The sequence below is a fragment of the Miniopterus schreibersii genome (genome assembly GCF_964146895.1).
Source record: "Miniopterus schreibersii genome assembly, chromosome: 8".
Classification (NCBI taxonomy): domain Eukaryota; kingdom Metazoa; phylum Chordata; class Mammalia; order Chiroptera; family Miniopteridae; genus Miniopterus; species Miniopterus schreibersii.
The window spans coordinates 14091167-14116428 of NC_138109.1; the positions used below are offsets into that span (position 1 = coordinate 14091167).

The window sequence follows — 25262 nt, forward strand, 5'->3', positions numbered from 1 at the left end:
CCTGCAAGCAAGAAAAGATCACGAGAAAGGGCATGCGCGTCTGTGTGGGGAATGGATGGGCATATTAAGGGCACTGTGGAAAAAGCAGAGTGCAAGGGAGGAAGCAGGGGACAGAAGTGGGCACCACCAGACAGAATGAGGGGGTGAGATGCCACTGCACAGGAAAAGGGGAGTCCTGTAGATTCCTGACAAGGCAGTGACAGGGACATAAAATGCCAGAACTGAAGGGGCCTTAGAGACCAGCCAATGCAACAACCACCACCCTACGTCCCAGTTTAGTTCGGGAAGCTGAAGTCATGAGAGGAAAAGCGTACGCACAAGGTCATAGGTCGAGAGGCTGTGAGAGTTGAGACAAGAACCCAGGGCTCCAATCCGTTTGGTCTTCTTTCCATTAGACCATCTTGCCAGGCTGGCATTTTGATATAAAAGTGATGTTTCAGGCAGATCTGGCAGCAGAATGTAGAGCAAAGGGGAAATTAGAGTCGAGGAGACTGTAAAAATGACGACGGGTGAGTTGATGGGAGGGACTAGACTTAAACGACATGGAAAGGCGAGCTGGAAGTGAGAACCACCAAGCGGGAAGAAACAAGAGAAATTGGCAGGAAATCAGATACGGCAGTGAGGGAGAGAGCTGTGCAGATGAATCTGCAGGCCATTCTCAGGCCTGGGGAGGGCTCTCCCGAGGTCCTGGGGTACTTTGCCCCGATCCCCGCCTCAGACAAGAGTGAACACAGCTAGCCCCTACTACAAATTCTTCTTCGCTTTGGCCAACCTCTACACAGACCTTCTCCTCTGAGCCTCCCATTCTACATTTTAGGGCCTTCCGTTTCCATCTGGTGCACAGACACGTGTGTTTGGATGATCAGGTGTGAAATTAAAACCCAAACCAGAACCTAAGTGTGTAGACTTTTCCTGGCGGCGAAGAGAGCCTGCAAGGCTAGAGCTGTGGTGCGGGTTGGATGTCTGATGTGAGGAGCAGAGAAGTGAGAGCAAAGAGAGTGAAAAACTCTCTCATCCAGCTCCGCCCTCACACGGCGGTAGCAGCTGAGTGGGTCAGCGGGCTTTGTGCGAAGGAGTAACTGAAACAGGAGCTGGAATAAGGACTGAGACCAAGGCCATCTGGGGCCACTGAGGACAAGGGCTAATCCCTCACCTTATAGGCACCTAAGGAGGACCAGAGAAAACACTACTAGTAAAAACAGTTAATGTTTACTAGCCCCTTAGTATAGCCCCTGTGCTAAGTGCTTTCCATGCATTATTTCATTTATTACAGTTCTAAGATTGAATACTATTAGAATTTCCATTTTATGAATAAGAAAATTGAAGTTCATGTAAGTGAATAAATTAGCAGAAAGTCACAGGGATAACAGCGTAGGAGTTGTCTGATTTCAAAGACCACGTTTTTAATCCCTGAACTGCTTTCCTCATCTATCAAATCAACAGACCCACAGTCCGCAGTGAAGCTCAGCTCTCTCCCACCCACATCTCAATACTCCCAAGGATATCGCTGAATCTCAATATAAGTCACATGGAAATTGCTGGAGAATGTGGCATTCTTGACTCGATCTATCATGAAATTATATACCTCATACCCTGACAGACAGAGGGAGGTGCAAAACCAAGTATGTGTATTAGGCAGTACGGCCCAGTGACTAAGAGCTTGGACTTTGATGCCTAAATCCCAGCTTTGCCAAATTCTTGCTGTGAGAGCTTGATCAAATCACTTCTCTAAGGCTCTGTTTCCTCCTACACAAAATGAGGCTAATATCACCTGACCCCATGGGGTTACTGTAAAAAATTGAATGAGATAAGGCATGTAAAGCACTGAGCACAGTCCCTGACACGCAATCGGGGCGACATCAGTGCTGGTTTTTACCGCGATTATCATTACTGTCGTCATCATCGTCATCGTCATCATTTGCCACACAGCTATGGCCAGGGACACTTGGCCTTTGCATCTGGCTGTGATGGGACAGAAAGTAAGCTTCCTAATAAGGACTGGATCCCAAGTACAGACTATGGCCTCTCCTGTCCCTCTTGTCACTTTGCAGGCCCAGGGGTAAGTGGTGTCCCAGAAGAAAAAGGGGGCAGATGAAGGTCCCCACATGGCCAACACATGAAATTGACATTTCAATAGCACAGTGGACTTCTTGAGGAAGGGCAAGGGGGCAGCTGTGTCAGGACACACATCAGAAAAGGGGTTGGGGTCTGTGTTGGGGGCATAGCTCGAACCCATCCAGCCTCAGCCTGATGTTTCCAGGAAGTGAGAGGGATGAGGAATCTCATTCCATCCAGTACTGACTCCTCCCTTCCTGACTGACAGCACCATTCCCCCCACTCAGAAACTTCACAATATACCACTAGGAGGCGCCCGTGAGTACAGTGCTATAATGGGATGGAAACAAGATGCAAAAGAAACCCAAGACAGATTTGCTCCTGGAAAAGATGCACTAGAATGAGTTTTATCAGCACATGACAATTAACATGCAGGGTTATCTTGCTTATCTAAAGGCCATTTATCTGGTATCCTTGAGTCCCTGGAAGCTAACCAAAAGCCAAGGCAAAGGACCAAAAACCTTTCTGAGCAGTCAAAGAATTCTAAGCACTAAAGGCAGTGCTTTTTAGTTGCAGGAGGGTCTCTAAAGCCCTCTCTCAGTAACTACCTAGCCTTACTTTAGGCAGTTGAAATAATATAGCTGATCAGAAGTAATAAATCTAAAGTGAACAGGGAGAGCTGTTAGGGGCTGGCACATCAAAGTCAATGAAGAGTAATGGCTGCCGCCTGACCACAGGGAGACAACCCAGACTATGAAATGCAATCAGACTAAGAGGACAGCTGCTGGGAGTCATGTAGTGTAGATGCAAAGAGCTCGCCATATCTTCATAGGCCAGAGGGTGGCAGTGCTCTGTCATTAGGCCTGGTCACAGAAATTTTGGCTCTCTTGGGATGCTATGGGATGTTAGGTATGGCCAGATGACTTGCCTGGGCCAATGACACGTGGATGGAAATAATGAGTGTCACTTCTGGGAAGAAAGCTTCACCATCTCTCTTCCAATACCAGACCGTGGCAACTCCGCCAGCCTGAGTCCCCAAGTGAGGATAAAAATGACACAGAGCAGAGCCTCCAGCTGACCCACAGAGGAGAAGTAGCATGGGCAAGAAATAAACTTTTGCTGCGTTTGGGGGCTGCTTGCTACTACCATATGCCCTAGTTTATCCTGACTGAAACATCCTCAAAAGTTAAATGAAGTCAGTTCACATTAAGCAGTGTGTGCATTATTTTTTTGGTAAATTGCCATTCAAAACAGTCAATGTTATGTTTTGCGGCTTAAAGGATAATTTTTTGATTATAGGGAAAATTCACCTGTTCTAATGTTGCTGGATAAATATGTCATTGCTAGAATATAAAATGAATAGAGGATAGATAGATCGAGTTTCCAAACAACTTCTTTCTCTAGGGAGGCCCCAGTCTTTACAAAATATACCTGTATCATGTATGGGTCTAAGGTAGAGAGAAGGTGGGTCTCATGTGCTAAAGCTGCCAGAACCTTGGCATCTGCAGAACCAGTTCAGGCACACGGGGTGGCATCTACTGCTTCTGTGAGTGCTGAGGGGCTCTCGGTCCCCAGCAGGGGTCGGAAGGTCCTATTATACATCTGTCTGCACTCCCATGGAAGGGAATCCACCATGTTGTTCAGTAAGCCAACAACTTCAGAATAGTCTTTTTAAGCATATAAGGAACATTTACAAAATTGACCTCCTACTGGGCTAACAAGCAAGTTTCAGAATTAAAATCATATGGGTTATTTTCTCTGGCCAAAAGCAATTAAGCTAGAAAACAACAGCTATAGGATAAATGGAAAAATCTTGTCTATTTGGAAAGTAGGAGGCATACTTTTAAATAATCCATACGCACATACATCCTCTCACTTAATTCTCCTATCATAATGCAGATCCCCATCTTAGAAATGCAGGAACCAAGACTGGAAAGAGAACATAATTTGCTCAAATTTAACCAGCCAGTCATGGTGAAACCAGGACTCAAAACCAGCCTATAGAACTCTAGAGCCCAGGGCTTTAATGAGATTCTCTTTACGCTACGTCTCATTGGAATTCATAGATCCTCCCAAGGTTCACAGCCTCCATGCATCTGATGTTTCACCTCTTAGAACAACTGCTGAGAGGTGGGAGACCCGGTCCCAGCCTATAATGGTGGCACTGACCTTGGACCTACTGAGTAGAGATGCTTTTGCCTTTTGTTCTGGCCTCCTCTGGGGTCCCCTCCTGAACTGAGGTAAGAAGTCTAGAATAGCAGAGAGGGGTGCTTCAGGTTGGTCTTCCCACAGAGCTTGGAACTAGATTACCCTGGAAGACCTCCTTCCCTTTTAAAGTTTTTTTCCTTGTGGGCAAAAGTGGTAAGTGAACAGAGAAAGACAGAAGGGAAAGTGACTTCCAGATGGCTCTCCATCTTGCTCTCATGCAGATTAAGTAAAGAATATTCCAACATATCATTAGGCAAACATGAGTATTAATATAATTCATATTTTAAGTGGAACAGAATACAAATTCAACGTATATCCTGACTTAAATTTGGGGCTAGGGCTTCAGAGTCAAAAAACAGACAACTTACAGCACCCCGATTCTGAGCAAGCTGGAGGCTCATAATACCTGAGGTAAGAGGCAGGGATGAAGTGTTCCTAACCTGTCCTGGAGTAGTCTCCTGAACCCGAGCTGACCAAACCAGCTCCCTTTTGTGGCAAGGGCCTGTTCAAATGCTACTTAACACTGTTATTCTACCATCTCCAACTCAACCTACTTGTGTCAAGATACATGTTTAGCAAAACTCCAAAATATCCAGAGCTTCTGAGGCTCAGCTTCTGTCCCTATGCTCTGAGGACAATGCTGTCTGACCTCCTCATGGGCTCACAAGGATAACTTAGTCCTAAGTGCCCAGTACTGTTTCATGCATAAAGAAGGCTTAAAAGAAACAGAAAATCTGACAGTGGTCCATATCCTAGAAAGTTACCTAATGTGCTGAGAACTCACCAAGTAGCCCCGGAGAGGAGGAAGGCTGAGAGGTATGAAGAGAGAGAGCCAGGTTGGGCTAAAGGTCCTGAAGGCAGGAATTTTCACTCTACCCTTCGGCTTCATTTCTTCCACTGCAGAAGCCACACTGGCCCAAGGTGGGGGAGTAGGCTTAGGGCTTGGGTGTTCCCCAGCCCCACCCCACTGCTCCTTCCCTACACCATCAGGGCTCAGGGCCCAGAAAGTCAATGTGCTGATCAGTAAGTGATCCAAGTCCTACCATGAATTTAAGATCAACAAGTCCAAGATCAAATTACCCAGTTACCCATTCAGCAGTGTGATCATATCCTTTTGATCTGTGAAGGGCCGTGTCAACCACTTCCTGACAGGAGGTTATGGGCAGACCCCAAATTAGAATTCAGCTCAGCTTCTCTCCCATTTGTGACCTTTTACAAATGGCCAGTTGTGTCTAAAGGCTAGATAGATGGTGTGGGGCCCCTGGGGTGAGCGATGGTCCAATGCCTTCAATGAGGTTGTTCCATTGGTCATAGTTCTCTTTCAGGTCTGAAAACAAAACAAAACAAGACGGTTAGGTAAATCACTGTAAGGTTAGATCAAAGAGTACCTACCATAGACTTAGTGGGGCATCCTAGAGAGAAGAGTACCTGGGACACTAAAAGGACTGGTTGTGATGGTGACAGCAGTAATGGTAACTATTATTCATTCAGTCCCTTTATAAAGATGCTTCATAAAAGACTTGCTTACTCCACAATAACTCAATAATGATAATAGTAACAAAAAGTAACATTTATTGAAGAATAATTCATTGTAGGAACTGTGCTGAACATGCACTGTTTGATTTAATTTTCACAATATCCCTATGAGTTGAGTATGGTTATTAGCCTTACTTTATAGTTGAGGACACTGGGGCTCGATGAAGCTATCTGATTTGTCCAGTGTCATTACAGCTGGTAAATGACAAGAGACAGAATTCACACCTTGGTCAGAAGGGTGAGAAAATGGAAAGCCTACTTCCAGGCTCAGGGATGGTGCTGAGCGAGAAAAGGTCCTTCACAAGCCAGCCAGCGAATGCAACCCCAGGGCACCTCAGTGAAGTGCAGGATTAGGGCGGCAACATCATGAAACAGTGTTAACTCTGGGTATGATTCAAGAGAAGGTCCTGGGGTCATGGGAAGATGGTACATGGTAAGAATAGTCAAAAAAGGTTCACGGCTCAGGCTGAGGGAGTAGGGCACAGCTGAGCTGGCAAATGATGATCTTGTTCAAAACAAACAAAACCTGGGACAGAAGGCAGGGACCACTCTCCTTCATCTTTGGATCGCGGTGCCCTGCAAAGAACCTGGGGTGGAATAGGTCCTCAACAAGTGAGTGCTACTTATTCATTAATTCAAAAAATACTGGGCACACCCATGATGTGTCACAGTCCATTCTTGGCTCCAAAAAATCCATCCACAAACAAATAGGAATCCTCATCCTCATAGAGCTCACAATCTAGTAGGCAGAAATAACAATAAACATAATAAATTACATAGGATATGAAAAGGAGGTAAGTGCTATGTGGGGGGAAAAAAGCCAGATAAGAGAAGCAGCGGTGGTGGCCAAGGGATGGGGGCGAGGGGAGGTAGGGAAGGTACAATGTTTTAAAAAGGCTGGTCAGGGTGGGCCTCACTGGGAAGGTGAGATCTGAGCAAAGACTTGAAGGAGGTGGGAGTGCGCCATGGGACTATACAGGAAGAATGTTCGAGGTGGTGGCAAGAACACTACAAAGGCTTGAAGCCAGAGTGTGCCTGGAGTGTTGGAGGCTTGTGCGGCGAGAGTGAAGCAGGCCAGGGGAGAGGAGCAGGAGCGGTCAGGAGAGGCTGACTGGAGGACCAGTCATCTGTCCTAGCAGGATAATGGACGCAGGCTTTGACTCTCGGAGAAATGGGGAGTCACTGGAGGATTCTGAGCAGAGGAGTGACAAGATCTGACTTACTTTCTAACAGGATCCCTCTGGCTGTACTATTAAGACTGTGTGGAGAAGCACAGGTGGCAGGAGACCAGGTAGGAAGCTAATACAGTAATTTTAATTTAGGTGAGAGATGACTTGCACAGGATGGTAGTTGTGGGGTGTCAGCAAGTAATCAGATTCCACACATATTTTGAAGGTAGAGCCGATAGGACTTTCTGAGAGACTGGATGGGAGGTGAAAGAGAAGAGACTTGAATGAGGACTTTGGCTTGAGTAACTAGAAGGATGGAGTGACTATTAGTTGAGAAGGGAAAGACTGCAATGGAAACTTTTGTTTGTCATGTTTATTAGATGTTGAGTAGTGGGTTATATAAGTCTGATGTTCATGGGAGAGATCAAACTGGAGATATAAACTGGGACTTGCCAGCCTAGAGATGGCTCTAAAGCCATGAGACTAGATGACATTAGGACATACAGATAGAGAAGAGGTCCAAGCACTGAGCCCTGAAAGCTGCGAAGCAGACAGAGGAGGAGCTGACACAGAGACAGGCGGAAATCAGTGTGGTGTCCTGGCAGGATGGCATCATCAGCTCTGTCAGAAGCTGCTGAGGGTTCCACTGGGATGAGGAATGAGAACTGGCCACTGGCTTTAGCACCGTGAAAGTCACTAGCAACCCCGACAAAAGCAGTTTTCATGAAGAGTTGGGATGCAAAAGCCTGACTGGAATGGGTTTAACAGATATGAACCCCGATCAGTGTGGCTCGTGTGGCTCTGTTGGTTGAGTGTCATCCCATGCACCGAGGGTGCCGGTTCAATTCCTGGTCAGGGCACATGCCTTGGTAGGGGGTGCGCAGGAGGCAGCCAATCGATGTTTCCCCCTTTCTTTCTCTCCCCCCCCCCCCAAAAATCAATAAAAACTCATTTTTAAAAAGAAAGCAATAATGGGAAGAGAAGAATCAGAAAACGTACAGACAGACACTCTTTGGAGGAGTTTTGCTGTTAGGAGAAACGGAAACAGCGTGGTAACTGATGGGGTCAAGAGAGAGTTGTTTTCTAAAGATATCTTTATTGATTTCAGGAAGAGGAAGTGGGAGAGAGAGAGATAGAAACATCAATGATGAGAGAGTCGTCTCGTCATTGTTGGGCTGCCTCCTGCAGGCCCCCGACTGGAGATCGAGCCCACAACCCGGGCATGTGCCCTGACTGGGAATCGAACCACAATCTCCTGGATCCTAGGTCGATGCTTAGCCACTGAACCATGCCCAGCTAGGCAAGAGAAAGATTTTTTAAGAGAAATTTCAGCCCAGCCAGCCATGGCTTGGCGGTTGAGTGTCGACCTGGGATCTAGGTGATCGGGGTTCGATTCCTGGTCGGGGCGCATGCCCAGGTTGCGGGCTCAATTCCCAGTCAGGTGTGTGCAGGAGGCAGCCGATCAATGACGACTCTCTCATCATTGATGTTTCTATCTCTCTCTCCCCCTCTCCTTTCCTCTCTCTGAAATCAATAAAGATACATTAAAAAAAAAAGACAAATTTCAGCCTGAAATGAACCAGTAGAGAGGGGAAAACTGATAATCTGAGGTAAAGAGAAAAGAATTGCTGGCACAACCACCTCGAGCAGGCCAAAAGGGATGAAGTCTAGTGTGCAGGTGGAGGGGCTGCCTTAGTTAGGGAACTGAGCAGGAAACGTTAGTCACCAGACAGAAGGCGGAATGTATGCACGCAGGTGGGTCGATGGGGGGCAAAGTGAATCCACAGAGGGACAGGAAAGGGGAGGAGGTGTTGGAGGTTTGAAGAGAAAGGAGAATGAATAGGTGGAGGCAGGAGCTGTGTGTAGTTATCACAAAAGAAGCACCAATCTTCTCAGTGGAAGACAATACCCTGGTGTCAGTCGAATATGTGCTCTCGGGTATTTTTCAGCAGTGGTAAGAGGTTCCGATCAACCACCGACCACCTATTTTAGTTCCCCATTGACAAGGTACTGTGTGGCCACCAAAAAGCTTTTTTTTCTTTGCAAAGCTAATCAACCCAAGCAGAGAGCCTGTGCCTTTTTTCAGACTCTGTCTTATCTCTCATCGCTTAGATACTTCATGACCCTACTATCTGGGCTCTCTGCCTCTCACCCTGCCCTGTCTCACCCATCCTCCGGATGCTGCCAGACTGCAAATACAAGTCTAATCATGATATCCCCCTGCTTAGAACCCAAGGACTCTCTCAGCTTATGGGTGAAAATCCAAACTTATTTCAGCAAATACATGGGCTTCTAGATCTGGTTTCTGCTCATTTCTCTACCTTCAGCTTCCAACGATTCACCATCCTGAGATACACTAAACACAGTTTCTCAAAACTGACCAGGCCCACACAAGCCCTGGCGCCTCCTATCTAGAAGACCCCTGCCCCTTCCCTGCCTGTTGAACCCTAATCATCAGTATAGACCACTGTGCATGGAAATCTAAGGGACCCCACGACTGCCCCACAAGCCCCAGTTCTGTGCTTACCAAGGTGCTTCTGCAGGAAGGCCAACATGGCCCGCACCACAATCTCCTGGCCTTCGTAGGGGTCCAAGCTCCCACGGGTCTGAGTGGAGAAGAGCTTACCAAGCCAATTCCCAGACACAAAGGCAAAGTCAGTCTGACTCCGGTGAACAGAACCACTAGAGGAAAAGAAAAACAAGAAAGTGGTAGGGGTCTGAGGCGAGGGCACACAAATATTTGTGAAGCACCTACTATGTGCTAGGTACTTTATGTGCATTGTTTCATTTTCACAATAATGGAAGTCTATGCCCTTATAAGGGAAGCATCTTTGACAGAATCAGGAGAGAATGATCTGCCCAAGGTCACACAGCTAGTAAGGGACAGAGTTAGGATTTGCACACATGTGTGCTTGGCTTCAGAGCTGCCTCAGATCCTGGACCACAATGCCTGACAGCGCAGGGAAAAGGCTGAGTTAGCTGGAGTGGGGAGAGGGGCAAGGGGCAATGCCTGCAGCACCTGCCATCCCTGTTGTTATAAACCATAGCACCACGGCTTTTACCTGGTGACTTCTGAACAGTCACAAAACCTATCAGCTCGTCTTCAGAACTGCCTACAAAGTAAACAGGAAGAAGGAATTTAAGGGAGGGCGAGTGTTTGTAAAAGAGGGTTTTGGGATTAGAATTTAAGTCCTCTGATATCAAATACATTTAATGCAAAGGTGAACTTCTCACTAGGCTCATTTTGGGCTAAATCACTTATGACTAAAATTACTAGTCAGGTCAATGAGGGAAGGAAAATCATCTAAATGCTAAACTTTTCTATCGCGCAAAAATGCCCCGACTTTTAAAAAATGTATTTTTTAAGGCACATGAAAAGGAATAAAGAATAATATAATGGATAGTTGAGTATCCAGCACTCAGGAAGAATGAATACACTACTAGTGTTAAATCGCCGTGTTCCCATTCCTACTGCTCTTACCTCCATTTCCTCCAGGGGTCACAAGGATCCTGAATCTGGCCTGGGGAAACTTCCCGCCAGTCTTCAGTTGCCAAGAAATCAAGATGAAAGGGAGGGGCTGGCCCCGTGGAGGAGAGCCCGGGGCCAAGATAAGCAAGGGAAGAAGCTGCTGATACTGGGCGGATTCCTAGCCTCCCAGGCCTGTGGGTTTGGCATCTCAACTACCTGAGTGATTCCAAAGGTCTGTGGCGTGCAGTTACCTGTTTTGTGAAACGGGGCCTGGAGCCCTTGAAGCATGTGTGGTGTTAGGCTCAAGCGCAGGACAGGAACAAGTCAGAGACCTGTCAGAGAGCCTTCAGCCTGCACCTGGAGCTCCAGGCCACTTCCAATGCGTGGTATGTTTCTTAAAATTACTCAAAAAGTTTCTGTGAAAGAATGGCTTCTGAAAGAAAACTACTTGATAGTGCTGGTGATGGAAGTGAAGCAAATGTGGTTTCTCTTAGCTGGAATATAGATGGCTCCCGGAAGCTGTCTGAATTTAGACAGTCATAAAGGTCTCTAAAAATCTACCTTGTGAATGTCACCTACCATATCCACATTCTTCAAAAGACCCAATAAAATCCCTAAATGAGGCAAGAGATCTCTGGAGCCCACCCAGACCTGCACTTCTTCCTCCACAACACACAATCCCACGGTACACTTTTCCCAGAAAGGAGCAGAGAAACCCTGTCACAGAGTCATATAGGCTAGTGAAGAAATCATGGTAGGTGGAACTAAGTGAAGAACAGATATGAAATTCTAAAAAAAATAAGATTTTGAAATTCAGGAAGTATCCAGGTGTCCCATTAATAGGCAGAGCTTCTGGATAACCCCAAAGTAATTGAAGGAGCCATAGCTGGCTAGAAAATGGAGAGGACACTAGGGTTGTGACCTTGGGGTTACTCACAGGACAGTTATGATCCTGGACTGCTCATGCTGGGCACACATCTTCCTCATCAAGTTGACGCTCTCCACTGTCTGGAATTTCTCAGTATTGATGAAGAATACTGGGCCTCGGGCCCTTGGGTAAAAGTCACGTTCCAGAGGAAACATCCAGGCATCCAGAGCCACAGCACACCTGGAACAGGACCAGACATTTGGAACTGCCGCGCAGAAACAGTCAGGGCAGTGGGGAAAGGGGTAGAGATCCTCCTTCAGTGGGGTGAAGGTTCAGAAAGCCAAGGAGGTACCAGAGTCCACACCCTTCTGTTAGGATCTTGGATAGAGGCTACTTTCACCTGTCACCAGAGATCCTTCTAGATTTTAAACTCACTGAGAGCAAGGACCAGACCTTCCTTCCTCTGGATATATTCTCAGGCAGCTGACTTCAGTTACACGGAACGACACTTCATTCATTTAATCATTCATTCAACATTCATTGAGTACTGATGATGTGCGAAGCCCTGTGCCCTAGATACAGGGATAAATGGCACAGTTCTTGCTCTCAAGGAGCTTCCCAGTTGAGGAAGGGAGGCAGAACAGAAAAGGTAACAAAATACAGCTTAGCACCCTGATTGCAAAAGGTGAGCCCAGAGAGTACATGGCAGGGGAGGCCAGGGAAAGCCTCCTTGGTGCCACAACTCAAAGATCTAGCCAGTCTGTCAAGTAGTAATCAAGCAGTAACCAAGTGCAAAACTAAGGCCCTAGGATAGGACACCCCCACCCCCACCCCTGCCCCCACCCCCAATGCTTCTCCAGGCTTCTCCATCTAGGTTAAGGATGAACTTCATTCAGATGGTAGATCCACAAATGAAAAACCTTGATTCCTCTCCTTCCTCCCTCTCATACATCACATAGTTCTGAAAATTCTAAAACACATTCAGACTCCATTCACTTCTCTCCATCCCACTACCTCCATCCTAATGCAAACCCATCATCTCACCTAGACTCTGAAATAGCCTCCCTCTAACTAGCCTCCTGGCTTTCAGTCTTGTCCTGCTACAATCCACTCTTCATGCCGTAGCCAGCGGGATCTTTATTAAATGTAAACAAGATTTTTTTCTCTGCTTAAAATTCTTCATTGGTTTCCCATGAAACTTAGAATAAAATCCAACTTCCTCACTCTGGCCAAAGGCCCTGTGATCCATCTAACCTGTTTATCTCTCTGATCGTGTCCTTAATCTCTTCCCCTTCAGTCACTATGCTCCTCCCACACTGACACAGCAAGCTTCCTTCCACCTCAGGGCCTTTGCATTCCCTGTCCCCTCTGCCCAGAATGATCTTCCCTTAGACCTTTATATGGCTGGTTTAGTCTTGGCTTATCTCACTTTCTCAAAAAAGCCTCCAGATACTCTAGCATGTCAGCCTATTTTATTTTCTTCATTGCACTTTTTGCTGGGGATTCGGTTACCTGTTAGCTTGTTTACTAGTATGTTTCCTTCCACAAATTCCATGAAATCAGAGACTTTATTTTCTTGTTCACCACAGAATCCCCACCCCCAAAATAGTGCCTAGCACATAATACTTGTATAACAAATATTTGGTGAATGGATGAATGGTGTGTGGACCTTAAGCAGCATCACCGGGAAACTCACCGAAATTGGGTCTCCTTTGCCAAAGCCAGAATAGCTGTGGCCCCTCCAAATGAATGTCCCATTACAGCCACGCAGCTCATGTCGATGCTGCCCTGAGGAAAGCAGAGAACTTAGCCAAGTCAGAAACTGAGAGTTCTTTTAGGAATCCTTCAGGGGCACGAGGGAGAAACAGCAAGACAATGATGCAGAAGCACAATTCAGCAGGTGAGCCTCCCCACCCCTGCCCCCACATTAAAGAACCTGCCCCTGCTGGAGAGCAGCAATCCCTGGACTGAACAGCCTTCTACAGGCAGGAATTCTAAAAACCATGTTTTTCATCTTTATTTTTGGCATCTTACCACCTACAATACTTGGACTACAGTAGACATTCAAATATCTACGAATAAGTGAATAGATAAAAGTTATGGGATTTCAATCTGACCTATCAGTCGAAGGGCACATTAAGAATAAGAACTCTCTGCATCCTCTAGATCTGTCTTAAAACTGGTCCAGTGGGATGACACATGCACCAAGTCAAGGACAGAGTGGGGAGCTCCGGCTGCCCGTCCACTTTGAAATGAAGCAAGGCCTGCTTGTAGAGAAACAACTCAGGTTCTGCTTCCTCCGGATCTGCCCTGACTTTTATCCAACAGAGTGAGTTGCTTGCTCAAACAGGCCCTGCTCGAATCTGTTTCTAGCTGTTTCTAGAAGCCTTCAGGGCACAGTTATATAAAGAACCACTGCAGCTGTCAGCTAAGGGGCTTGGGAAATCTCTGTAGGCTCTGCTGCCCAGTCTCAGCCCTGAACCCTTGGTCTCCCCAATTCCAAAGCTTTGTATTTAAATTCTCCTTTGCTCAGAACCTCCAGATCAGCAACTTGGCTGGTGACTGCTCAGGTATTCGTATTGCTTAATATAACTCTAAAATCAGGAATATATAGAGAAGTCTCCTCCCACATTCCCTTTCCACATAGTTGCCATTCCCTGCACCCAAACAGGCAAGTTTCTCAGGTATCTTCGCAGAACTTACTGATACATATATGGGTAAGCATGAATATATACTTCCTCCCTTTTACACAAGGGATATTGTATCTTACGTTTTTGCATAATAATGTTAGTACATAAAGAGCTTCCTTATCTTTTTTGTACAGCTACATTTGATTTCAGCATGGTACAGAGAGCTAGTGATCACCAAATCTTCCTGGACACGTCGCTAGACTCTGTTTCCCAGCAGTTATATGTGGCCTTGTGACTCAGTTCTAGCCAACAGAATGTGAGTGAAAGTGAAATCTCTACTTCCAGGCCTGGTCCATACAAACTCTTTCGTACAAACTTCCAAGTCCTTTCCCTGGCTTAATGTACACAGTGAAGCTGGGTTTCATAAGTGGAAGAGGGTAGAGCTATAAGACAAAAGGAACCTAGATCCCTGGGCACCCATTTTTGGACTTTATGAGGGAGAGAAATAAATTTCTATTGTGTTAAGCCATCCCTGGGCACCCATTTTTGGACTTTATGTGGGAGAGAAATAAATTTCTATTATGTTAAGTCACTGACATTTGGGGTTTATGTGTTACAGCAATGAGCATTACCCAAATGAATATACCCATTGTTCCATAACCTATTAAACCTGTTCCCTTATTAGTGAACATTTAGGATACTATCACTCTTCTGCCATTACAAACAACACTGGAATGAATAACATTGTACATATATCATGTTGCATGTGTGCAGGTATCTGCAGAATAAATTTCCAGAACTGGAATTGCTAGGTCAACAAAGATGTGCATTTGTACCGTTATAATAGCTATTGCCCAACTGCCCCGCATGGGGCAAGCTGTACTCTCACAGGCAATGCAGGGAGTATCTACTTCCCCACAGCTTTGCCAACAGAATGAATAAACAAGTCTCAGACCTTACTCAATCCAATAAGCGAAAATTTACGTAGCCTTTTTTATTCTGTATTTCTCCTAAAGGCTACCTCTTAACTAATCCAACTATACCGTGGCCTGCCATTGCCCAGTCCCTGTCTCAGGCTCACAGGCATGCAGGCCCAGGCTTCAGCACCTGGAGCCCCGCTTACCTGGTGGGGGTTGACAAAGCACACCAGACCCCAGGTTCTGCCTTACCTACTGGCCATCTAGGCAGGTGCCTCTCGCTGGAAGACTACCAGAGCCTTTAAAAGATATTTTCTAAAGAGGCTTTGGGGCACACAGCACAGTCTTTGAGGATCCAAAAGTCCCAATTTAAATTTTTTTTTAAAAATATATCTTTATTGCCCGGCCAGGCGTGGCTCAGCGGTTGAGCGTCGACCTGGGATCCAGGAGATCGGGGTTCGATTCCCAGTCAGGGCACATGCCCGGGTTGCGGGCTCGATCAATGACTCTCTCATCATTGGTGTTTCTATCTCTCTCTCTCCCTCTCCTTTCCTCTCTCTGAAATCAATAAAGATATATTTTTTAAAAATAAATAAAAATAAAAAATAAATATATCTTTATTGATTTCAGAGAAAGGAAAGGAGATGGAGAGAGATAGAAACATTAATGATGAGAATCATTGATTGGCTGCAGCCCGCAACCAGGGCATGTGCCCTGACTGGTAATCGAACCCCGATCGCCTGGATCGTAGGTTGATGCTCAACCGCTGAGCCACGCCCGGCCGGGCCCAATTTAAATTTTAACTCTACCACTTACTTAGCTGTATAACGTTGGAAGAGACTTAAACTCTTTGATTTCTGCTTTCTTTCTATGTGAAGAGATAATAGTGCTTACTGCATACATTTGTGTGAGCTGTTCTCACATAGTAAGTACTCATAAAGCAGTAATTCTTATTTTATATATATTTGCCAAGTGTAGAAAAAGGCCACAGAACAGCTTGTAGTAAATAACATTAGTTTTTCATATATGTGTGTCTGTGTGTGTTCATTTTAAAAGAACTGGAATTTTAAAAGGACAAACATTACAATGTCAAAAAAAAGTATTTGTTTCTTTTTTCTTTATGCTTTGGTGTGATTTCTTAGTTCTCTAAAGACCCTGAGCTACTTTTGAAATCAGGGGGGAAAAGACTGGGTTGGGGAGGAAAATGTACCTAATAGGCACCAAGCTGCCAGGGTAGCTTCTATCCTCTTGGGGATTTTTGTGGTTCCCTCAAAGAAAGGAATTAGTCTGCCCGGAACATAGGTGGTTTGCTGCCGGATAGCCCTTCCTCTGGGGAAGGGACCGTCTCTCCCTCATCCCTGTGGTCCTGGGGGGCTGTGAGAAGTGGGTGTGTAACCTAGGCAGGCGAATCAGATCACCCTATCTCTCTGGCACAGTGATTGGCCCAGAGGGGCATGCGACCCAAGCAGGGCCACAGCCGTCCCCAGATTAGTGGAAGCTAACAGTCTCTTTTCCTTTTAAATCTGGACTTGAGCTGACATGCAGGGTTGGGCAACCAGCAACTATCTTTCTTGCCTAATGGAGAGATTCTGGTGAGAATGAAGCCTTCATACACGGGATGGAACTGAGACAGAAGGAAGAGGAGTGCCAGAGCTTGATGGCAACATTTAAGACACTGGATCTAACTACACTGGCTCAAAGAGAGCCTGCCTTTGGTCTTCCTACTTCCTTGAGCCAATACAGTCTCTTTTGGTTTAAGCTAGTAAGTTAGGTAGGTTCCTGTTCCGTATAACCAAGAAAGTCCTGATGAACACATGAGCTCAGGTCATACTAGTTACTCTCATACCTTCAAGGTCTTCAGGTCCAACCCATCAGGCAAGATGTTGAGGACAGTCTTCCCTGCAGTGACCTCTTGCAGGATCCTCAACACCCGTATGCACTCGTTTACCCGCTGATGCACCTGCAAGAGACAGGCCCAGTGGGAGCTGGAACACCGCACAAACCATCCGGCGAGAAACTCACTCCCCTACAGAGCCCAGGAGGAATGCAGGGTAGTCTGCTCGCCCACATCTCAGCAAGCACTGTGGGCCCCACATGCCGAGAAGGGCTCACTCAGCTCCTCCTCAGCAGCTCATGTAAGCATCACCTAGCCGTACAATGGAGTCAGACCTGCTGTTCACACTCTACCTACCTACCCAGGGGGTTGTCAGGAGAACCAAATAAGACAATGTATATGAAAGTGTTTTGAAAACAAAAGGAAACAAGGGTGCTCTTATTATCGACCCAGTACTGGATTCTTCTTGCTCATTTATTGCCCACATCTACTGTTTTCCTCTGCTTAGCACTTACGAGCTCCACTTCTGTTAACCCTGCCTTGGAAGATTGCCCCCTCACCCTGCAAAAAAAAAATCTAACAATGTATTTCTGATGGGAACTTCCCACTTTGGTACTTCTCCCCAGCCCAGGAGTCTCTCTCCAGGATTTTTCACTGCAGCTTGGGGCAGGGGTGGGGGGACTGGGGGAGCAACCTCAAAACAGTCCCATTCTCTCAGATGGCGAGGTCAAACATATGCAAGCTCAGAGCTGTCAAGAACTGTGGTTCTAACTTCATAAAGTAGGCCAGTTTGCAAATGAGACCAACTGGCAGAGGACACAGGGATGAGAGTGAAATACAAGTCTTAAAACAAAAAAAGAAAAAGAGAAACAAGTCCTGCTGACATTTGCATCTGGTTCCAGTGGTCTTGCCCTTCCTACAAGTCTGCTTACATAAGCTGATCGATTATTTTTGTCCAGCAAGCTTAAATTGGGTTTCTGTCACTTGCAATTATATGGAGTCTTGATTAATACCCTACTTCTCCCTACTGATGTGGCAAGCTCAGACTCACCAAGACACAGACTTCAAGAGAGAAGATAAGTCTTCTTAGTGAATGCAGTATGGGGAGAACCGGCTTATTAATTCTTTTTCCCCAACTGGCACAAGCCTACCTGGCAATTCCGAACATGAAATTCCTTCTCCCCTTCCTTAACTGGGCGGTAGGGAATCCATTCCTCCTCCAGCGACTCATGAGAGGGCTGGTTCTCTTCTGGGGCCTGCTTGCAGAAACAGGTGGTCGCAGCTGACCCATCTCTGAAATACACATGCCACCAGAGAGAAACTAGAAGATACTCTTGAGCTTATTTCTCCCCTTTACCAAATCTTCCTTTTCAGTCAAGACATTCTGGATCATCCTTTGTCCAAAAGGGACAAAAATCTGGGGACATGCATAGGAGAGTAGAAAAAACATGGATTTTGGAAACTGACCAGGCGTGAACCCAAACTCAGCTGTGTCACTTTCAGCAAGTTACTTAACATCCTTGAACCTTGGCTTCCTCACATTTAAAATGGATATGAGCCCGGCCGGGCGTAGCTCAGCAGTTGAGCGTCGACCTAGGATCCAGGAGATCGTGGTTCGATTCCCAGTCGGGGCACATGCCCGGGTTGCGGGCTCAATCCCCGGTTGGAGGCATGCGGGAGGCAGCTGGTTGATGACGACTCTCTCATCACTGATGTTTCTGTCTGTCTGTCTGTCTGTCTCTCTCTCTCCCCCTTCCTCTCTCTGAAATCAATGAAGACACATTTTAAAAAATTAATTAATTAAAATAAAAAAGGATATGATACTTGCCTGGTGGTTGTGAGGATTAAGGGACTAGCCTATATCCTAGCCCACTGCAGACACCCAATCCAGGATAGATCACTGTGACTGTCATCCTCACCTGTGCTCTACCACAGCCACCACAAAGCCACGGGAGGCCAGCTCCATGCAGAAGGCTGAATATAGTGTCCTGGAAATTCAGGAAGGAACGGAGAAAAGTGATCAGAAAAATGGCCCACCCTTAGCCCCCATTCTAACCATTCTCTGCTAGTGACCATCTCAAAAGACTGAATGAAGGGAGTTTCATTTGTAGCTGCCCTTCTCAAGGTGCTTTCTCCAGCCAGAACATCCCTGCTCTCACCAAGGCTCCACGTGCCCTCCTCTAGGAAGTATGGGCAAATCAACCCATGGTGTTTTCCAAACCTGTACGCTGACTCTCATCTCCACATACACACACACCACCCCCAACCCCACAACACAGTTTGGCTATTTCAACAATTGCATTTTTATTGTTATATTGTATGGCTCCCAAATTAGTTGGTGAGCACCTTGAGGACAGGGACTTGGGCTATTTCTTTAATATGCAAATATGCACCTGTGATTTAGCACGTGAAATTTTTGTCTCTCCTCCAACTTTACAGAAAAAAAAGGAATATGGCCTGGCCGGTGTGGCTCAGAGGTTGAGCATCAACCAGTGAACCAGGAGATCGGGAGATCAGGGCTGAATTCCCGATCAGGGCACATGCCCAGGTTGTGGGTTCGATCCGCAGCAGGGGGCGCGCAGCAGGCAGCCGATCACTGAGTCTCTCTCATCATTGATGTTTCTCTCTCTCTCTCCCTCTCCCTCTTCCTTCCTCTCTCTGAAATCAATAAAAACATATTGGGGGGGAAAAAGAGGAATATGGCAGACACTGCTAACTGCCCACTCCAAACTCCTTTTCCCCTCCCTCCTAAATAAAAGAATCTGATTTTCAGCTAAAGACACTGTCATCACATCAAAACAAGACATTTCCCAGCCTCCTCTACAGCCAGGTTTGCCTGTGTGATTAAGCTCTAGCCCAGCAACAGAAGCACACTACTACCTTCAGTAACATAAAATTTTCTAGTAGATATATTTTTAAAAGTGAAAAGAAACAGGTGGAATTAATTTTAATAATATATTTAACCCAATGTAGCCAAACATGATCACTTCAAAAACAATCAAAATTTTTAAAAATAATGTAGTATTTCATCACCTTTTTTCCAATATGAGTCTTTGAAATCCAGTGTGTATTTCTTCTTTCTTTTTTTTTTTAATCCTTACCTGAGGATACTTTTTCCATTGCTTTTCAGAGAGTGTGGAAGGGAGGGAGAGAGGAAGGGAGGGAGGAAGGTGAGGAGAGAGAGAGAAACATCGATGTGAGAGAGACACATCAATTGGTTGCCTCTCGCACGTGCCCTGATCGGGGCCGGGGTTCGAGCCTGCAACAGAAGTACGTGCCCTTGGCCAGAATTAAACCTGGGAACCTACAGTTTGAGGGCTGATGCTCTAACCACTGAGCCAAACCGGCTAGGGCTCCAGTGTGTATGTCATATTTACAGCATATCTCAGTGTGGACCAGCCAAATCTCAAATGTTCAATAGCCACATGTAGGCTAGAAGCTACTATAATGGACAGAGCAGCTCTAACCAATGGGATGTAAGCAGTTGTGTTATAGAGAACTTCCAGGAAATCTCCTTAAAAAGGAAAGTGGTCCCTTCCTATTGCCTGGAAAGTGCACATAATGGCTACAGCTAAAACAGCCACCCCAGTCACGAGATATCCTTAGAAATGGAAGCCACCATGATGGCAGAGCAAGATTACAAAGGAAGTCTGCTTTTATAACTTCGCAGAAATACCGTATCAGCTCTGTCTACTTCTAGCTTTCTTTTATCTGTGAAAGAAATCAGTGTTGCTTAGGTGACTATTATTTGGGGGGTTTTCTATTAAATACAAGTTCTCCAAATCCTAACTAATTCAGGGAGGTCAGTTTCTTTCTTTTTTTTTTTTTTAATATATCTTTATTGCCCGGCTGGGCGTGGCTCTGCGATTGAGCGTCGACCTAGGATCCAGGCGATCCGGGTTCGATTCCCAGTCAGCGCACATGCCCGGGTTGCGGGCTCGATCAATGAGTCTCTCATCATTGATGTTTCTATCTCTCCCTCTCCCTTCCTTTCTCTGAAATTGATAAAGATATATATATAAATATTTTAAATATATCTTTATTGATTTCAGAGAGAGGAAAGGAGAAGGAGAGATAGAAACATCAGTGATGAGTCATGGATCGGCTGCCTCCTGCACACTCCCGACTGGGGATGGAGCCCGCTACCCGGGCATGTCCCCTGACTGGGAATCGAACCTCGATCTCCTGGATCCTAGGCTGATGCTCAACCGCTGAGCCACACCTGGCCGGGCAGGTCAGTTTCTTAAGTTTCTTTTTCTCCTGGGAGACATGAACTGGACATAAGAGCCAGAGAGATTTCGATTCCTTTCTAGTTCACACTGTGTAACCTTGGGCAAATAAGCCTTTCAGAGCCTGCCTGCTCCTGTGTAAAATATGCAGCCCCTCTACCTCCCCCAAAGGACTGTGTGGAAACCAAAGGAGATAATGACGCATTGCAAACGGTTAGGTGGTGTTTAAATGCACACACCCTTCCCTGGGGTGGGAAGCCATAAGTCTATGATCCATGGGAAGGAATTCAGAGCCTGAATTAACCTCAGAAACCGTGAAAGGAAACCACATCCCTTTTACTCCACTTTTCTTGGAATTTTGCTCTGGTTAATGAATAGTATTTATAACTGGCTCACCCAGGTCTATTGAGGTGTGAAGTCGCAATACAGGTGCTTACACCAAAAATACCACTCTCCAAAGTCATGTGCTCACCTGCGGTCTATATAAAATGCCTGTGAACTTAGGAGAGAAGGTTTCAGCTTCTTTTCTCCACTAGGCTGTCCTTCCAAGGGCAGGCACTCTTATCTTACACGCTACTAAGCACCCAACCCCAGCATAGGGCCTGGCACATAGCAGACACTAAATTTACTGAGTAAGAAAGCAAAGTTGAAAACCATCTACTCGTGTTTCTACCCTCATCTCGGGTCAACTCTCCACTTCCTGCCATGGCTACAGTTACATGAGTCCATGTTCAGGCTCCTCTAGTGGCTGTGAGTTCCTTGTTCTGTTTACCTCTGTATGTCTCACCTTCCTCTCATGCCAAGAGGCTGGCACAGAGCAGGTGCTCAACAGATATTTTCTGAATGAATGAGAACCCAAAAAAACATAGCCCTTGTATTTATTCAATAAATATTTATTGGGAAACAACTACTATCCAGGTACTGCTCTAGGCCCTGGGAGAGAGAAGACAGACATGTCTCTGTCTTAATGGAGCTTATGAACTAGTAGGAAAGACTGGCACTAAAGAATAATCATGGACAGTTAATCTGTTACAATTATGGTGAGTACTGAGATGTATATGTTTTCTTATAAAAGCACACTACTGGAAAACTTAAACTAACACAATGCAGGAGTCAGGATGGATGGCCCTAACTAAGTGACATCCAAACTAAGACCTTGAAGGTAATCTGGAATTAGCTAGGCAAAAGAGGGGGAAGGCGAAGAAAGAAGAAAGAAAGCGTATATTCCAGGCAAAGGGAACAGCCACAAAGCACGGCACAGAGGAAAACCCTGAGGCAGAAAATAGCACGGCGAAAGAAGGTCAGTTTGTCTGGAGAGCTGGAGTGGGGCAAGGAGCAAGAAATGAGGCTGGAAACTGTCTAGGACCTGCCTCCAGGTAAGGCCATGAAAAGAGCTGAATTAAGTTCAAAGGGCTATTAAAAACATTTAAGTAGAAAAGTTCCCTCATTCATTCAATAAATATTTACTGAGCACCTACACTATGCCAGCCACTGTTCTAGATGCTGGAATAAGATCATATTTGGTATTAAAATAGATCCCCCCAGCTATACAGTATACAGTGGTTTGGGGGTTAGGGAGGCAAAAATAGATGGCTTTGAGATGCACAAGATTCTGGGACATAAACTAGACTTACACGTTCATGAATGAACACAGAGAACATTCACAAGTTTAAGTAGAAACATACGTACTACAGTTATTAAGCTAAATAACACACCAAGGTGTAGAAATCAGAATTTATGGAAAGAATTCTGACTCTACACTTACAAAACTTAGGCCAGAGTCTCTGAAGTCTGGTCAAAGAGATCTTACAGTTCAGCAGCCCATGTTCCTCCAGGTGGAAACGAAAACTGAGTGTGTGTGCCCCTACTAGGTCAGTCTCACTGAATCCTCACAAACTGCCCTGTGGAGCAGCATCCCCATCCGACAGATGCTGAAGCCTAGGCGCGGAGCTCAACAACTGCCCGGGCTCACGCACAGCACAGGCGGCACGGTCGGGGCCGCGGGTGAGGCTGCGAGCTCCTCGAGGGCAGGAAGTGAGTCTGTCACTCGCTGCTGTGTCCGCACAGTCATCACACACGTGGGATACATGACTCTGGCTAGAAAGCTCAAGCTCCTTCTAATACGTCTGTGCTGCTATGGAGGAAGAAAGCCAAAAGTGTTGACTTGTATAAATGCTGGAGCCTGAGAAGCGAAGGATGTGAGGGCTGCTGAGAGGCTCCACCGGGTGTGAGGAGCTTGGGAAAGGCCTTCAGGAGAAGGTGGACCCAATGCTAGGGAATGAGGCAGCAGGCAGGTACCACAGCCGGCAGATGGAAATGTCTCTGCCCTTTGAGAGTAAGACTCAGCAGCTGTCACCAGGCAAGGAATATGACAAGGTCTAAGAGAAAAAAGCTCTTACCTGAAGGCTCCCAGGCCATGGGAGAAGATGATTAAGGGGTATCCAGAGTCCTTTGTCTTAAAGGGGCCATTCCAGCTGACAGGCAGGCGATAAGACCCTAACAGAAACAAGGGCTATAGAATCTCTGGCTGCCCCAAAACTGTAATCCCAAGGGCAGCCTGGGATTACACACGTCCCTCCTTTTTGGAGGACCACCATCTACCACTGAGCAGCCCAGGACAACCAATCATCTTTTCTTTCCCCCTTTTTTCCCTAAAAAGCATGAACACAGTAGAAAATGGGAAGATACATCCAAATGGGAAGTACTGAACAAGCAAGGGGTAAATCCCTGAGATGCCAGGGCAGTGGGTATTGTTCTTAAAGGTGGCGTCTTTGGAGGGAGTGGATGATTCAATGTGACCCTACCCAGAAGAGGAGAGAGCTGGAAGGAAAACCGCAGGAGACAGTATGCTTTCTGGCAGTTAAGAATGTTTCCTTGATCTACACAGCTGGCACGGAGTGGGAATTACACACCAAATAAATGAGGGCTAGCCACCATTGATGGAATGCATTCTGTCCCAAACACTGCACTAGAGGCTTTGCATACATCCCAAACTAGAAACCTGCAAAGGCAGGTATTCAGGCAGGTTCCATAACTTGCCCAAGCCCTACAGCTAGTAAATTATGAAGTCTGGATACAAATCCAGGACAACCTAACTCTATGATAAAAGTTCTTACCATATAATTCTCTCCCAACTCTCCACACTGTGCTGGCTAATGGATGCCCCACTACAAAAGAGCGAGGCAATGCAAGCTGCAAGGTACGTGTCTACCTGGGGACCTCCTAGGAACATAACCAAGAAGTTGTGGAAACCTCTAGGGGTGAGGCCAGCTCTTACCCACAGCCAGGTTGAAGAGCAACCCCCCCCAGCGCTTATTAAACTGCAGGTAATCGGCCAGGCCCATGCAGTACTCGTAGCGGGGAATCCACAGGGGCTGCTCCGTGGTCTCCTCTGCCTCCTGGCAGGGGTAGAAGAGTCGAAAGAAGCTCCCCTGTAAGAAAGAAGAGAGCAGCTCCTCACAGCAAGAGGCCCCAGCACTGCTAGGTTTCCCAAAAGACACGCTCAGCAGGTGTTTGGGGCACCAAAATGGGAAAATTTTAGCTTCAATTCATATACCTGAATTTTGCATTCAGAAAATCCAGAAAGAAACAATTTTATTTTTAGAATACACATAGGGCTTACGTTATTTCAAATAGCCAACTGTATTTTGTATTACATCTGGGGGGCACCAAAATATTTTCAGTACTTGGGACACTGAAAGATTTAAACCTGGCAGAGCTCAGGCCTGGAGGAACCCCAGGAGTGAGAGGTTAGCGCTCATGCTGAATGGGGTGGCATCGATGGGTCACCTCCAGACTGGCTCCTGGGAAGCAGCAGCACACTCCTTTTACACAGGAGTAGGTAAGAGAGGGGAGTCCAAGGGCCAGCAGAGAAGAACCGAGGAAGTGATGGAGGAAAAGTGTGGAACCAAAGCAGGAGGGAAAAACAAGTGAAGGCAGGAGAGGAAAAAGAAACTGTCTTCCCATCCAGGTTGGGAGTCACATGCCAATAGCACATGGTCCACTGCTCTTCCTCTTGGACACTCACATTATTGTGAGATCAAAAACCTTTCCAGGATCATGCATCTGCTCTCAAGATGGAAGAAAGGATCTGAAAGCTGCCTTTGAAGCCAGAGCCCCTTTCTTCTAGCTGGAAAAAGAGCCCACCATCTCTATTGAGAGGTTCCTAATTGGAAGGAGGAAGGGAAAGGTCAGGGAAGAGGGATCCAGGAGCTCTATAGCCAAATCCAGACCAGCTCTAACTCAGTTTCCCCCACCGGGAATTACACCACCAGACTGGCTATCCATAAGTCCCAGTGCACTTATCCATAAGTGCAGGCAGAAGCAGTGCAGATGTGCAGGGATGGA

The 25262-nt window shown here is 46.3% G+C and overlaps 1 protein-coding gene across 2 annotated transcripts in view; it reads right to left on the reverse strand.

Moving 5' to 3' along the window:
- PAFAH2 (platelet activating factor acetylhydrolase 2) overlaps positions 1-25262 on the reverse strand; it is a 37736-nt gene that overhangs the window by 6076 nt on the left and 6398 nt on the right. Inside the window, exons 3-12 of one of the 2 annotated variants that reach the window (XR_013999429.1) lie at positions 24193-24346; positions 23315-23411; positions 18606-18674; positions 17838-17979; positions 16699-16812; positions 13002-13093; positions 11375-11545; positions 9496-9650; positions 5048-5590; positions 319-446 (exon numbers count right to left, since the gene is read on the reverse strand). Coding sequence is in view for 1 of the 2 variants with exons in the window: in XM_081145635.1 (XP_081001761.1) it covers positions 5496-5590; positions 9496-9650; positions 11375-11545; positions 13002-13093; positions 16699-16812; positions 17838-17979; positions 18606-18674; positions 23315-23411; positions 24193-24346 (1089 nt within the window). In the remaining variant the exon portion in view is untranslated. The remainder of the gene's footprint in view (positions 1-318; positions 447-5047; positions 5591-9495; positions 9651-11374; positions 11546-13001; positions 13094-16698; positions 16813-17837; positions 17980-18605; positions 18675-23314; positions 23412-24192; positions 24347-25262) is intronic. The other variant, XM_081145635.1, reaches the window with a different exon arrangement.